Source organism: Toxotes jaculatrix, chromosome 15 (genome assembly GCF_017976425.1).
Source record: "Toxotes jaculatrix isolate fToxJac2 chromosome 15, fToxJac2.pri, whole genome shotgun sequence".
NCBI classification, from domain to species: Eukaryota; Metazoa; Chordata; class Actinopteri; family Toxotidae; genus Toxotes; species Toxotes jaculatrix.
Window position 1 is genome coordinate 2,066,271 of NC_054408.1, and position 10,856 is coordinate 2,077,126.

A 10,856-nucleotide genomic window follows, 5' to 3' on the forward strand; every position below is an offset into this window, starting at 1 on the left:
TCTTACCTCCACCTGAGGAATATACTTCAGTAAGTGAAGTAAAGCTCAATATTTGTAGATTAAGAAGAAAATAAAGATTTGTGGGTTAAAATGAACTTTTGAGATGAACATAAATTTAAAGGAAATGGGAGCTGGTGATTACATCTCCCACAAAATGTATTTGCTGTTGTGGTTTAGTTGTATGCAAATGCATCTTCCAAGAGACGGGGTTGGTTGAGCTGCAGGGACTTTAAAGAGTCTCTGCTTAGTGACAACCATCATGTGAACATGGCAGCACGCTGAGCCACAGCCGGCAGCAAATGCAATAAAAAAAAACAAAAAAAACATCCCATCTCTTGCTTCACCATCCAGCTGTTGCATACTCAACCAGCTGGACGTCCACCAGGGACTTTTTCCCAATTCCAGCTTAAAGACCGTTACAATAAGACATGATGAATTTATGAATAACGGTTTCCAGGTATGCCACAAATGTTAATGTTGATGGTTTCGTTTCATTTCATTCATCAGTGTTACGGTTTTGTCTGATGTGACTAACAGTTGAGCTCTGGTGCTCTAATGAGCCCAGTCTGCCACACCAGTCTTATTGCATAATACTGAGATGCATGAATTAGCATCACATAGCTTTATGTCTCTACCTCCTTCACTCAAAAATGTTTTTTTTCTTCTCTTTTTAGAGCTTCACTGTGCAGGATGGAGCACGTTCAGCTTGACAAGACTTTCATCTGCAGGAGCTGTAAACTTTATTTATGTTCACCTTAAATCTGAGTTTATGATCTGTGTGTGTGTGTGTGTGTGTGTGTGTGTGTGTGTGTGTGTGTGTGTGTGTGTGTGTGTGTGTGACATGAACCCAGTCATGGTCCAGTATGTGCTGTAACTCACAGACGTAGGAGACATCTTACAGCACTTAAAAACGTGTCTGGTGGGATCTTTAGATAAAATACTACATTAATCGCCTCATTTTAAAAATTAATAAGATGAATTCATTATTTCTGTATTTTGTTTATGAAAATAGTAGTTTCCGATTCAGGAATTCAAATTTTGGTTTCAGTTTACGTTTTATTTGTTATTTTATGTATTTACTGTCAGTTTTTTTTTTTTTTTTTGCTGAGTTTAAATCCTCTTTTTTGTGTTCATAGGCGTGTAAACTGATGACTAACGGGTTAAAGAAGACCCCCCCCCCCCCTCCACACTGTTTCTCCGCTGCATCCCTGCTGCGCTGAGCGCGGCCTTCCTGCGCTGAGTGTGTGTCACCGGGGGTGTGGACACGCAGAGGGGGTGGATTACGTGTTAAACGTTTCTGTTGCCATAAAGAGCCCGCTTTACCTGTCGCATGCTCAGGTCGATCTGGTTGCCAGTCTCGTTTCAGCCTTTTCCGTCGGTCTTGCAGAGTACCGGAGAGCCCCTCTGATTGGCTGCACGGGGAACCGAGCTCTTTCTGCCCACCCACCGCTGATTATAGGAACTCTTGTTGTCTCCTTCCTCCTTTGCATTGAGTCTGGGACCTGGTCCGGGGGCTGAACGGCACACACAGAGCGCGCATCATGGCAGCTACCCACAACGAGTACAGAGGCTACCTGCGGAACAATGTTCATATCGAGGCAGGGCAGCACCGCTTCCACCCGGTGCAGAGCTCGGAGCCCACTTACCGGCCGCTCCTGTTCGGGACCCTGGCTGTTATGGGATTGCTTCAGGTGGCTTCTAGCGTGGCTATCTTGTTACACCTGACAGGTTATCTGCAGGAGGTAGGCTCAACACGACACTCTGTGGTTTGCTTTGGGTTTTGATTACCATTGCGCAATGAGGCACTTTGCAAAGTCATTCACTGCCGTCAGCTTGTTTGTGGGTTCACTCAAGCTTTGGTCCTGTCTTTAAATATTTATCTACGAATATTGTCAACAGTTCTCTTCTGGGCTACGAGCGAGTGGAGATAGTCCGGCAATTAAGCAATTCCGTAATGCCATAAAACGCAAGATAAGTTTCCGAGCTCGGCGGTGTGTGCTCTCAGAAGTGCAGCAGATGTAATCTACAGAAGTAAAACACGAAAAGAAAAAAGGCTCAGCATCGAGCCAGTGTTCGCAGCTTCGTGCGCCGGGGCTTCGTGCTCTCTTGGCGTCTCTTTGAAGGCGCTGCGCCTCGGTGCACGCAGTTAAAACGCTTCTTCCCTCGCTGTAAAAACACCCCGGCTGATAGCATCTCAAGAAGACCTGATGAAATTTTCCACGGAGATTAGTTATTTCAGCAAGACATTGTTCCGAGATTCAAAGCCTCGTGAATCCGTTTCGAAGCGATAAGATCTCGGCGTCCCGGCAAAGACTTCGCTGCAAACACACATGTCAGTTTTGTGAGATGACTTGTTTGGAAGATACAGATGTTCTCACTTGAGGCTCCCGGGCTGCAGTTCTTCATGCGGGTGTTTACATGCCATCCGGGGGTTGTATTTATAATTTGTATGTGTCCTGAGCTGTAAACGTGTGAGTGTAAGCAGAGCTCTTTCTGAGGAGACAGAAAAGTCTGGCAAAGTTCGCGGGACACTGGATGTTCTAACTTGCTGCGGGTTTGACAGTTCAAAGTCAGAGATCCGATCAAAACACATCTCCCTACACGGTCCATCGGTTTTCGCGAGGCCATCTTTGCCATCTCGTAGGCAGCTTGTCTGTGATCTTGTAAAATAACATTTACACTGTGCCACGATTGTTTTTGTTACTTTATGGCGGTTTTGGAGTTGAATAATTGTCGTGTTTCAACAAGCCAAGTGAGCAGACCACATCTCCGCTCTGTCAGGATGCTTCAGGTTCACCTGGGGAGCATCTGTCTCCCTCCCTGACTTTCTGTTTGCCTCTTTCTCAGTGTTTGTGTGTTAAATTTCTTTGGCTTGTCTTTGGCATAAACACATTGCAGTGTGGTAGTAGCCAGTTATGTACTGGATGTGAGCCAGAGGAAGAAAGGAAAAGAAAGGGAGGGAGAGAACAAACCAGGGCCAGGATCAGAAAAATTCAGAGAGCCAACGCTTCGTTTCACGGCTGTTATGATGTTTGTGTAAAAGCACATGTGTGTGTCACTGATCTGATGATGTGATGAGATGGATTCAGATCCCGCTCTTTGGCCGTGATTAAAGCGTTCCTCGAGTACCCAGCAGCTGGAGAGGCCTTCTGGCTGGTCAGAGTTGGAGCTGTGGTTCTGAATTCGATGACAGCTGCAGATGGCAGCACTTTCCACATGAGTCAGACCCTGAGCCATCATCTGCCCTCAGCACCTGTACAACTTCCTGGAGATGGAGAGGAGAGCTGGAATCCACACAGCGCCGTGCCTACGTAGGAATGTGCTGAGCAGAGCAGGTTTAAAAACACTGGTCTGATTCAGACGCGCGGGCTGAAGTGTGTCTTTATTGTTGTGCGTCTCTGTGCATCAAGCTGTGTGCGTGCGTGCATGAAAGCCAGTTCTTTTAATGTAGGTGTATTAAATTAGAGCCAACAGCCCTGCAAATGTGAACCAGTGCTCCGTCTCCAAATCCATCTGACTTTTGCCTTTTGCTTGCTGCGGTGAAATGCAGAGTGACATGCGGAAAATAACTTAACCTCCCACACACACACACACACACACACACACACACACACACACACACACACACACAAACATCCAAACTGAATTGCTTCCTGTTAGTTTTGTGAAATATTCCTTCCACCCACACCTGTCAGGGGAGCTCTGTCACATCAGATAAATCTCATTAGAGATGACATAACTGTGGTCTCTTTCACACGGACTCTAACCATCACCCATATGTTTCTGTCTCCAGGTAGATTTGTCCGCGGCCCCAAATCGGCCTATTGAGGTGAGTTTGAGTCCTGGTTGACTTCAGGCAACACAACAACACAACACAACACAACACAACACACCGTCTGACTGGAGAAAAGTCCACACAGAGAAACTGCATTTTAACAAGTTTCCTTCCTGCTGCAGCACCAAACACACACCTGTGCTCTGAAACATTTTTAACTGTTGGGACTTATTGCTGTTAGTGAAACTTCTGATTCCAAAGACTTCCTCGTGTGTAGCCTTTCACTGATCTGCTTTGAAGAGTCTGACATGCCACCAAAGAGAAGTTGTGGAGAAACAAAGTTGGAGGTTACAGAGAATAATGTGTCACAGACCAACTCTGATGTGCTTTCAGAACATTCTGAGGTAGACCAGGTACTTCTTCCTGTCACTGTCAAGGGGGAAGTACAGAGTGTGTCTAGAAGAAGAGTTAAGGCAGAGAAAAGTAAAGAAGATAGTCATCTGCAATTTTTTACTGACAGAAGATTTTCCCATGGGTGTGTTTTCACTTCATACCACAGCTTCTGTAAAGCAAGCACCAAATCCTAGGTGGTCACCCAGGCTGAGGAGAGGTCAGAGCACAGCAGGAAAAACACCTTTCTGCCTTTGATGAAAGGTCAAGTAGCAGAGTGTGTAGGATTTTTTCCACGAGTTTGATTAATCGTGTACTGGCACTGTTCGCAGAAAGTAGTTTACTGCATCAGCTATTGGTGAGTCACTCATTGGCGTCAGCGGTCACAGAGTGTTTCTTCGATGCTCAGCAGTAGCACTGGGGAGTTGTAAAATAGGAATTCTTAATTATTGATGTCATTTTTTTTTCTCTCATCCCTTTTTGGAAGTCACCCGGTTTTTGGCACAGGTTTCACAGAGCGAAAGTGAAAACCATCCAGGAAGTAAAATAACACAGAATAAAAGGATTGCCCGTAATGCTTTAATTTCCTTTGAAAGTATGTATTTGTGTTTGCCCTTGGCATCCCTGGTGGAGTACTTACACAAACCACCCAGCCTGTCTTGGACTGAGGAGCTCATTGTGTCGTTTGCCCTCGGCTGTTTCCCATGGAGCGCAGGGAGACGTGCTGGGAGCTTTATGAGGTGTCAGGGTGACAGGTTCACTTGGCCCACGCTGTGTTGTGTTAGAGTCAGCCCTGAGACCCCCCGGTGATCTCTGCAGACAGAGACAGCCTCAGTGGACCTCTGTCGGCTCAGCTTCACGGTGCGGCTCTTTGATGTGAGACAGGATGTGCGGGCCTGGCCTGCACCGGGCTGGGGCTGTGGTCAGTGCAATCACGGGGAGTGGTGAGAACACAGGACCATGAATCAGACACAGCTCATGATCCCAGTGCTTACGGCCTGTGGAGATCTGTGCAACTGTGTAAGGAGACAGTCTGCTTTGGTGGCCAGGCTTTGAGCGAGAGGACTTTTGTTCAAGGGTAGCATCTCAGAAACCACTCATCAACATAACAGAGATGCTGAATGATGTGTGTGGTGCGTAGTTAAAGGGCTGAGCTGAAGCCTGTGTGCACTGTGGTATTGCAGGACCAAGCATGTGCAGTCGAGTCAGCCGACGCTTCTCCGTCATGTGGCAGCTCCGCTCGGTGCAGAGTGGCTGTCACCGTGTTGCCCTTTAATTCTAGATCGCACTGCAGATCAGGACGCTGCCAAGCTGCTGCCACCTTGTTTAAATAATCTTTTCTCTGTGGTTAAAGAGGTATGACGTGGTCTCACCACAAATCAAGATAGATCCCACAGTGTGGGGCCAATTGGGAGCCCGTTCACAATTGCTTTGTAGCCTTGGCAAGACGTTGTTTACCCCTGTCTCGTTCCAAAATGCTGCACCAAAAACATGTTTGTGCAGTAAATTGTTTTTGGAGGAGAGACGGTGCTAATCTTAGTGTGAGAGTCGTGCAAATTTGTCTGGACTTGGGCTGTGAATAAATACTTCACAGTAATATTAGCACAGAACAGGTGCAGTGTTGCAAAACCATGTTAATGGTGTTGGTGGAACTGGTGCTGTGTGTGGTTTTTAAGTTGGTTTAATTCTTTCAACACCTTCCATTTCCCTGTCCTGTTTTTAGGTGTTGGCTCAGAGTTAGGGCGAGATGATAGTGATGCCAGGATACCTGAGCTTTTTGGATCAGAAGAAAATCATGAAACACTTTCAGGATATGTTACAAAAAAAAAACATCAAGATATTTGACTGACATTTGATATGTATTTGTATCTGGTGCAAAATGTGAACAGATGCACAATTCAACAAACACGCAAACTGTACTAACTTCATAACAGCTGCACCTGAAATTGTTGCTCTCCTGCAGAGCCTTTCAGTTGTGGTACAACTATAAAACTCTCACTTGTCCCTGAGATCACTTGTGTGAGTGTAAGATCGTAGGTAGAGGTAGAAAACAAAACACTTACCCCTGATAATTTAATCCTGTGCCAGATGTGTCAGAGACTTGGCAGCTCTGGTGCAGTAACTGTTTACTTGCTGGGAAACCATGTTTTCCTTGAGAATATATGCTCTGTCTTGCCTGAGGAGCACAGACCAGCTCAGAATGCGAGTGGCGGCATCATAGGCCCTGAATAGAATCAGCACTCTGGGCTGAATTCAGTCCAGATACTATTTGTGCCAAAGCCATGGGAAGTGCAATCTAGCTGTAAGGTTACACTCACCAGGAGGCCTCCCTGTCACAGCCTCCGGCCCCGACTACAGCCATGGCTGTAATAAGATGTTAGCAGATCTGAGAGATGGATAATGTACATAGACATTCAATACATGTATGCTCATCCACTACTCACACACAGACACACACAGACACACACAATTCCATACAAGCAGACACTTATTCAAAGAGACAGAAGAACAAAGCTGTGGTAAGAGATGTCAAAATATCAAAGATTGATGCTTTAAGAAAACGTGTGGGTGAACTGTTGATGTCTGTTTACTGATGTGGGTGTAAGTTTCAGATTAGGCTGAGCAGGACAACGCACACCCACGAAAGTGATGTTTTCTGACCTTTCATCTGCCAGACGGTGTTTGTTAAATGAGCTTCTCCTGTGTTTTTTGCAGGAGGTGCAGACGGAGCCGGTGCTGAACGCTCTGAGAGACACCAGGAAAAACAGGCGGTGCAAAACTCCCAAAGAGAGCCTGCCATCAGCTCATCTCCCGATCAGAGCGTATCAGGAGTACTCTAAGAGTGAGTGCACTCAGTGCAATCTGTTGGTTTGTTCTTTTTTTTTTTTTACAAACATAATTTAACTTTGGTATAAAGAGTCTGGTGGCACCAGTTCTTTCCAAATTCAGCGTGAGCCAAACGGTAACGTGTTTGCTAAGTGGAATTTTATGCGTCACTAAATTTCCCTGCACAAACTGGTTCTTATGCAGAGATTGGTTGTTTTATTTACAGCCGGTCCAACTTCTGCATAACTGAGTGAAACTCCCGGCAAAGCTAACGCTAGCTTGCTAATATATGGCCTGTTCAGAATGAAGAGTAAAAGATGTAATACTGAATACAGTCAACAGATCTGACTCAGTGCTGCTAATGGGATCCGATCTTAAAGAGTTCCAATGAATGACTGAATGATGTCAGCTCTGTTAGCATATTTCACTCTCACCAAACCGGATGAAACTCTGGGAAAAGCATCTTCCTCCATGTGAATGAAACACCACCACTCTAAAACTTACACTGCAGCTTGTGATGCTACTGTTACTCCTCGTTTCGTTGATTCACTCAATCAAACAGATGTTACAGATGTTCCCTAGAAACCAACTTACACGTGACTTAAACATCAAATAACTGATCTTTTGCTCGTTTGGGGGCACGGCATTTACCATCATCTTTTCAGTTGATATTGGGAACTTGTCAGGAAATAGTTCTTTATTTCCACATCCAGCAGTTATGGACCAGCATGATCCTTAATCTGGAGTGATGTTCGTGTCCACCTGAGGAATCTAAGTCCAGTATTCCCTCTCTTTTAGCTTTGTTTTTTGGTCTCCACCAACTCCTGAAGGAAATATCTGCCTCTTTAACCCTGTGAGCCCGTACGTATCATATATGATACCCACATTTCTGGGACTCATTGCATCACCATCAAGCATAAACTTTGCATTTAACCCTTTTAGATGAACTCTTATGCTCGTATACTGACTCCTGGTGGACCCCCCTCACTTTTCCAAATGTTTTGACATGTGTGATACAAACAAAAAATATAATTAGAATTTATTTTTTTAATTTTTTTTTTTTACATTTTGTCAAAGGGACAAATAAAGAGTTCATATTTGAAAAATTAGAATTTTCTGACCATTCTTTCATAGTTCAGGTCTCACAGGGTTAACTGATAAATGCTGCCTCAGTTATTCTCTGACTGTGCCTGTCTGCTGTTTGCCACTGAGCACGTAGTTCACAGTGGCTTTTTAGAGCCTTTTCTCGGAAAACAGCTGCTGCTGCTGCAGCTGAAGGCGACACGATGAGAGTAAACCAAAACACTAAAATGAGCTGAAACTGACTATAAAGTTCCACAAGGCAGAGAGGAGCTGCAGATTAGGCTGATCATTCTCTGTAGGTTCACTACGATCACTATGGTCCTTTCATAAAGTCACTTTGTACATTTGGATTGAAGGAATTGACCAGGTTAACCCAAACTTGTTGCCATGCAGAGGGTGAGCCGAGGGCCATCACCATTGACTGGGACGAGACGCACGGGTACCACCACAGGATGGGCTACCAGAAGGGCAAACTGCTGGTGATGGAGTCAGGTTTCTACTATGTTTACGCCAAGACCTGCTTCCGCTACTACAAGTACGAGCCAGAGGACAGCGGTCAGGCTGTGGATGTTAGCAACACCCAGCTCATCCAGTATGTCTACCACGAGAGCATCAAACAGAACAGCAAGGCTGTAGTTCTGATGAAGACGGGCAGCACCATGCGCTGGAACAACACGAGCTATAACATGTACTGCGCCCAGCAGGGCCGAGGAGTGCGGCTGGAGGAGGGAGACGCCTTGTTTGTCAACGTGTCCAATGCTTGGATGCTGGACCCGGAGGGAGAAGGGACGTATTTTGGGGCCATAAAGTTGGGTAACTGAAATTTAAACACGTGGGGAGCGGACATGCTACTGAACATTTGATATGCCAAAGAACCACTGTTAGTCATTTACAATGTTGGTTTGTCAAAACGTCTGTTTTTTTATTGTACATGTGTTTATTGTTTGTTTGTTTTTTTTACATTGCTCTTCACCAAGTAACCCTGGAGTCCTTAACAAGAAAACTAATGGAAAAGGTAATCACCTTTTTAAAAACGTGTCTTGCCACTTAGCCAGCCGCCCTCCACCCCTCCTCCCGCCCCCATGAAATGAGACACACAGCTCTCAACTTCATCCAAAATAGCACTGGACGTTTTTTGTTTTTTTTTTTTAGATTTTTTCTGACAGTACTGCGGTTTGTATTGGGAAATTTCAATACATTTCAGTTAAGATTACAACATGTGTTTGTGCTCTAATTAAACAAACCACACGGGAGCAACTAAGGAAGTAAGTTTGTTGGCAGGATGTGCAGTAAGAAAGGATTTATCAGTGTTTATTGTTGGAAAAAATGTCCAACAGGAACACCGTAACTGATGGAGCATATGCTTATACTTAGCAGATTATCACAGGATAAAAATAACAAAGACTTCCAGGCCTGTCTCTGACCCACGGCAGCGAATGCACAAATGTTTTCCTGAAAGGTTTTGTAAGTGTGAACATGGCAGGCAATGAGGCGTCCTCACAGTAAGTAACTCAACGGCATCATTTGGAATAAGCGGCTAGATGGTGATTTATGGCACCCTTAAAATCTCTAAGGCACCCTTAAAACATAATGTGGAAGATTCACTTTGACTCTGACATTGTTTTTCTAAAGAACTCAGTCAGTTTAAAGCGAAGGTTTTATGTTTGTGCTCCAAAGACTCGTGTGTTATCCAGTTTTCTGTCTCTAACGAGTGGCCTGCTTCATTGAAGACAATTACATGACAATGTCATTTTAAACTAAGGAGGAAATGACATGTATTTGTTATGTTTATGACAATCAACAAGCGATGCAGATAGCTGGACTGTCTGACCATTAATGACATGAATAGACTCTTGTCTTCTTTAACTAGAGGAACCAAATTGACTTTGGTTCATCGTTAACTTAAATTCTGTTTTTCATTTGGCTCTTTAGTGAGGTAAATGGGAATATGCACTAAATATTTATTTATTAGCTATAGAATTACAGCGACAGGTCATTGTTAAAGTGACCTTTCAGCTGTAAAAATCATTTATATTTTATGTCTGTATGACATTCATTACTCAGCACTTAAAGGAAATTGTAGACACGCTTTTTCTTATTAAAACACAGGGGCTTCATTTTAAATTCCATATTTATGTATCTTGATTTCGACAATTCTGTGTGCACTTGCCTAGCCAAAAGCAATATGGATTTATTGTTTCTTCTCCAAAGTTGTAGCATACCTGTAAGATCTTCATCTGATTTCGTCCGATAGATTTTTTTTTTTCCATTCAGTGTTCTTTTTATTTATGTTTGTGTACGTTTTAATAAAACAAACTACTTTTGTAACTGTGTTTGATGTGTATTGACATCATTCAGTTCAGGCTGGCGCTGTTACTTCAGCAGCGAAGGAGATTAAACTTCGCAGGATCAGGTTGCAGTCACCTCGCACTGCGACCTGATCAACAGGCCACCCTGACTGTAATATTACTGTGATGTGCAATTTGATAATCTCCACATTCTTTGGAAAATTCAACACCACCGTGGCCAAAGAGTGAAGTCACGCTGTTCCTTTACCCCGCTGCAACCCCGGTCAGAGCGAGCGGCCCACCAGCTCATTACAGAGATAGGTTGTATAGAGAAACCGCCCACTGCTGCAGCGCTGCTAACTCACAGCAGACGTTTGGACCACGGCGCAGAGCGACCTGCCGAATAAACAAGAAACAGACTGCATGGGATGGGAATGATGAGAATTTCATGACTCCGCTGCCATGTGTGTAAGCCGTGCTGATCAGTGTGGCGA

At 44.5% G+C, this 10,856-nt stretch overlaps 1 protein-coding gene across 2 annotated transcripts; it reads left to right on the forward strand.

Annotated features, from left to right (window-relative positions):
* Nucleotides 1-1,278: 1,278 nt before the first annotated feature.
* tnfsf11 (TNF superfamily member 11) lies at nucleotides 1,279-10,407 on the forward strand. Of its 2 annotated transcripts, XM_041057870.1 has the most exons (4): nucleotides 1,283-1,742; nucleotides 3,794-3,829; nucleotides 6,881-7,007; nucleotides 8,468-10,407. In XM_041057870.1, the coding sequence occupies exons 1-4, from the start codon at nucleotides 1,542-1,544 to the stop codon at nucleotides 8,893-8,895; spliced, it is 792 nt and encodes a 263-aa protein (XP_040913804.1). In that variant the 5' UTR covers nucleotides 1,283-1,541; the 3' UTR covers nucleotides 8,896-10,407. The 2 variants fall into 2 exon arrangements, with proteins under 2 accessions (XP_040913805.1, XP_040913804.1); XM_041057871.1 differs by lacking the exon at nucleotides 3,794-3,829 and having other exon boundaries at nucleotides 1,279-1,742.
* The last annotated feature ends 449 nt before the right edge of the window (nucleotides 10,408-10,856 follow it).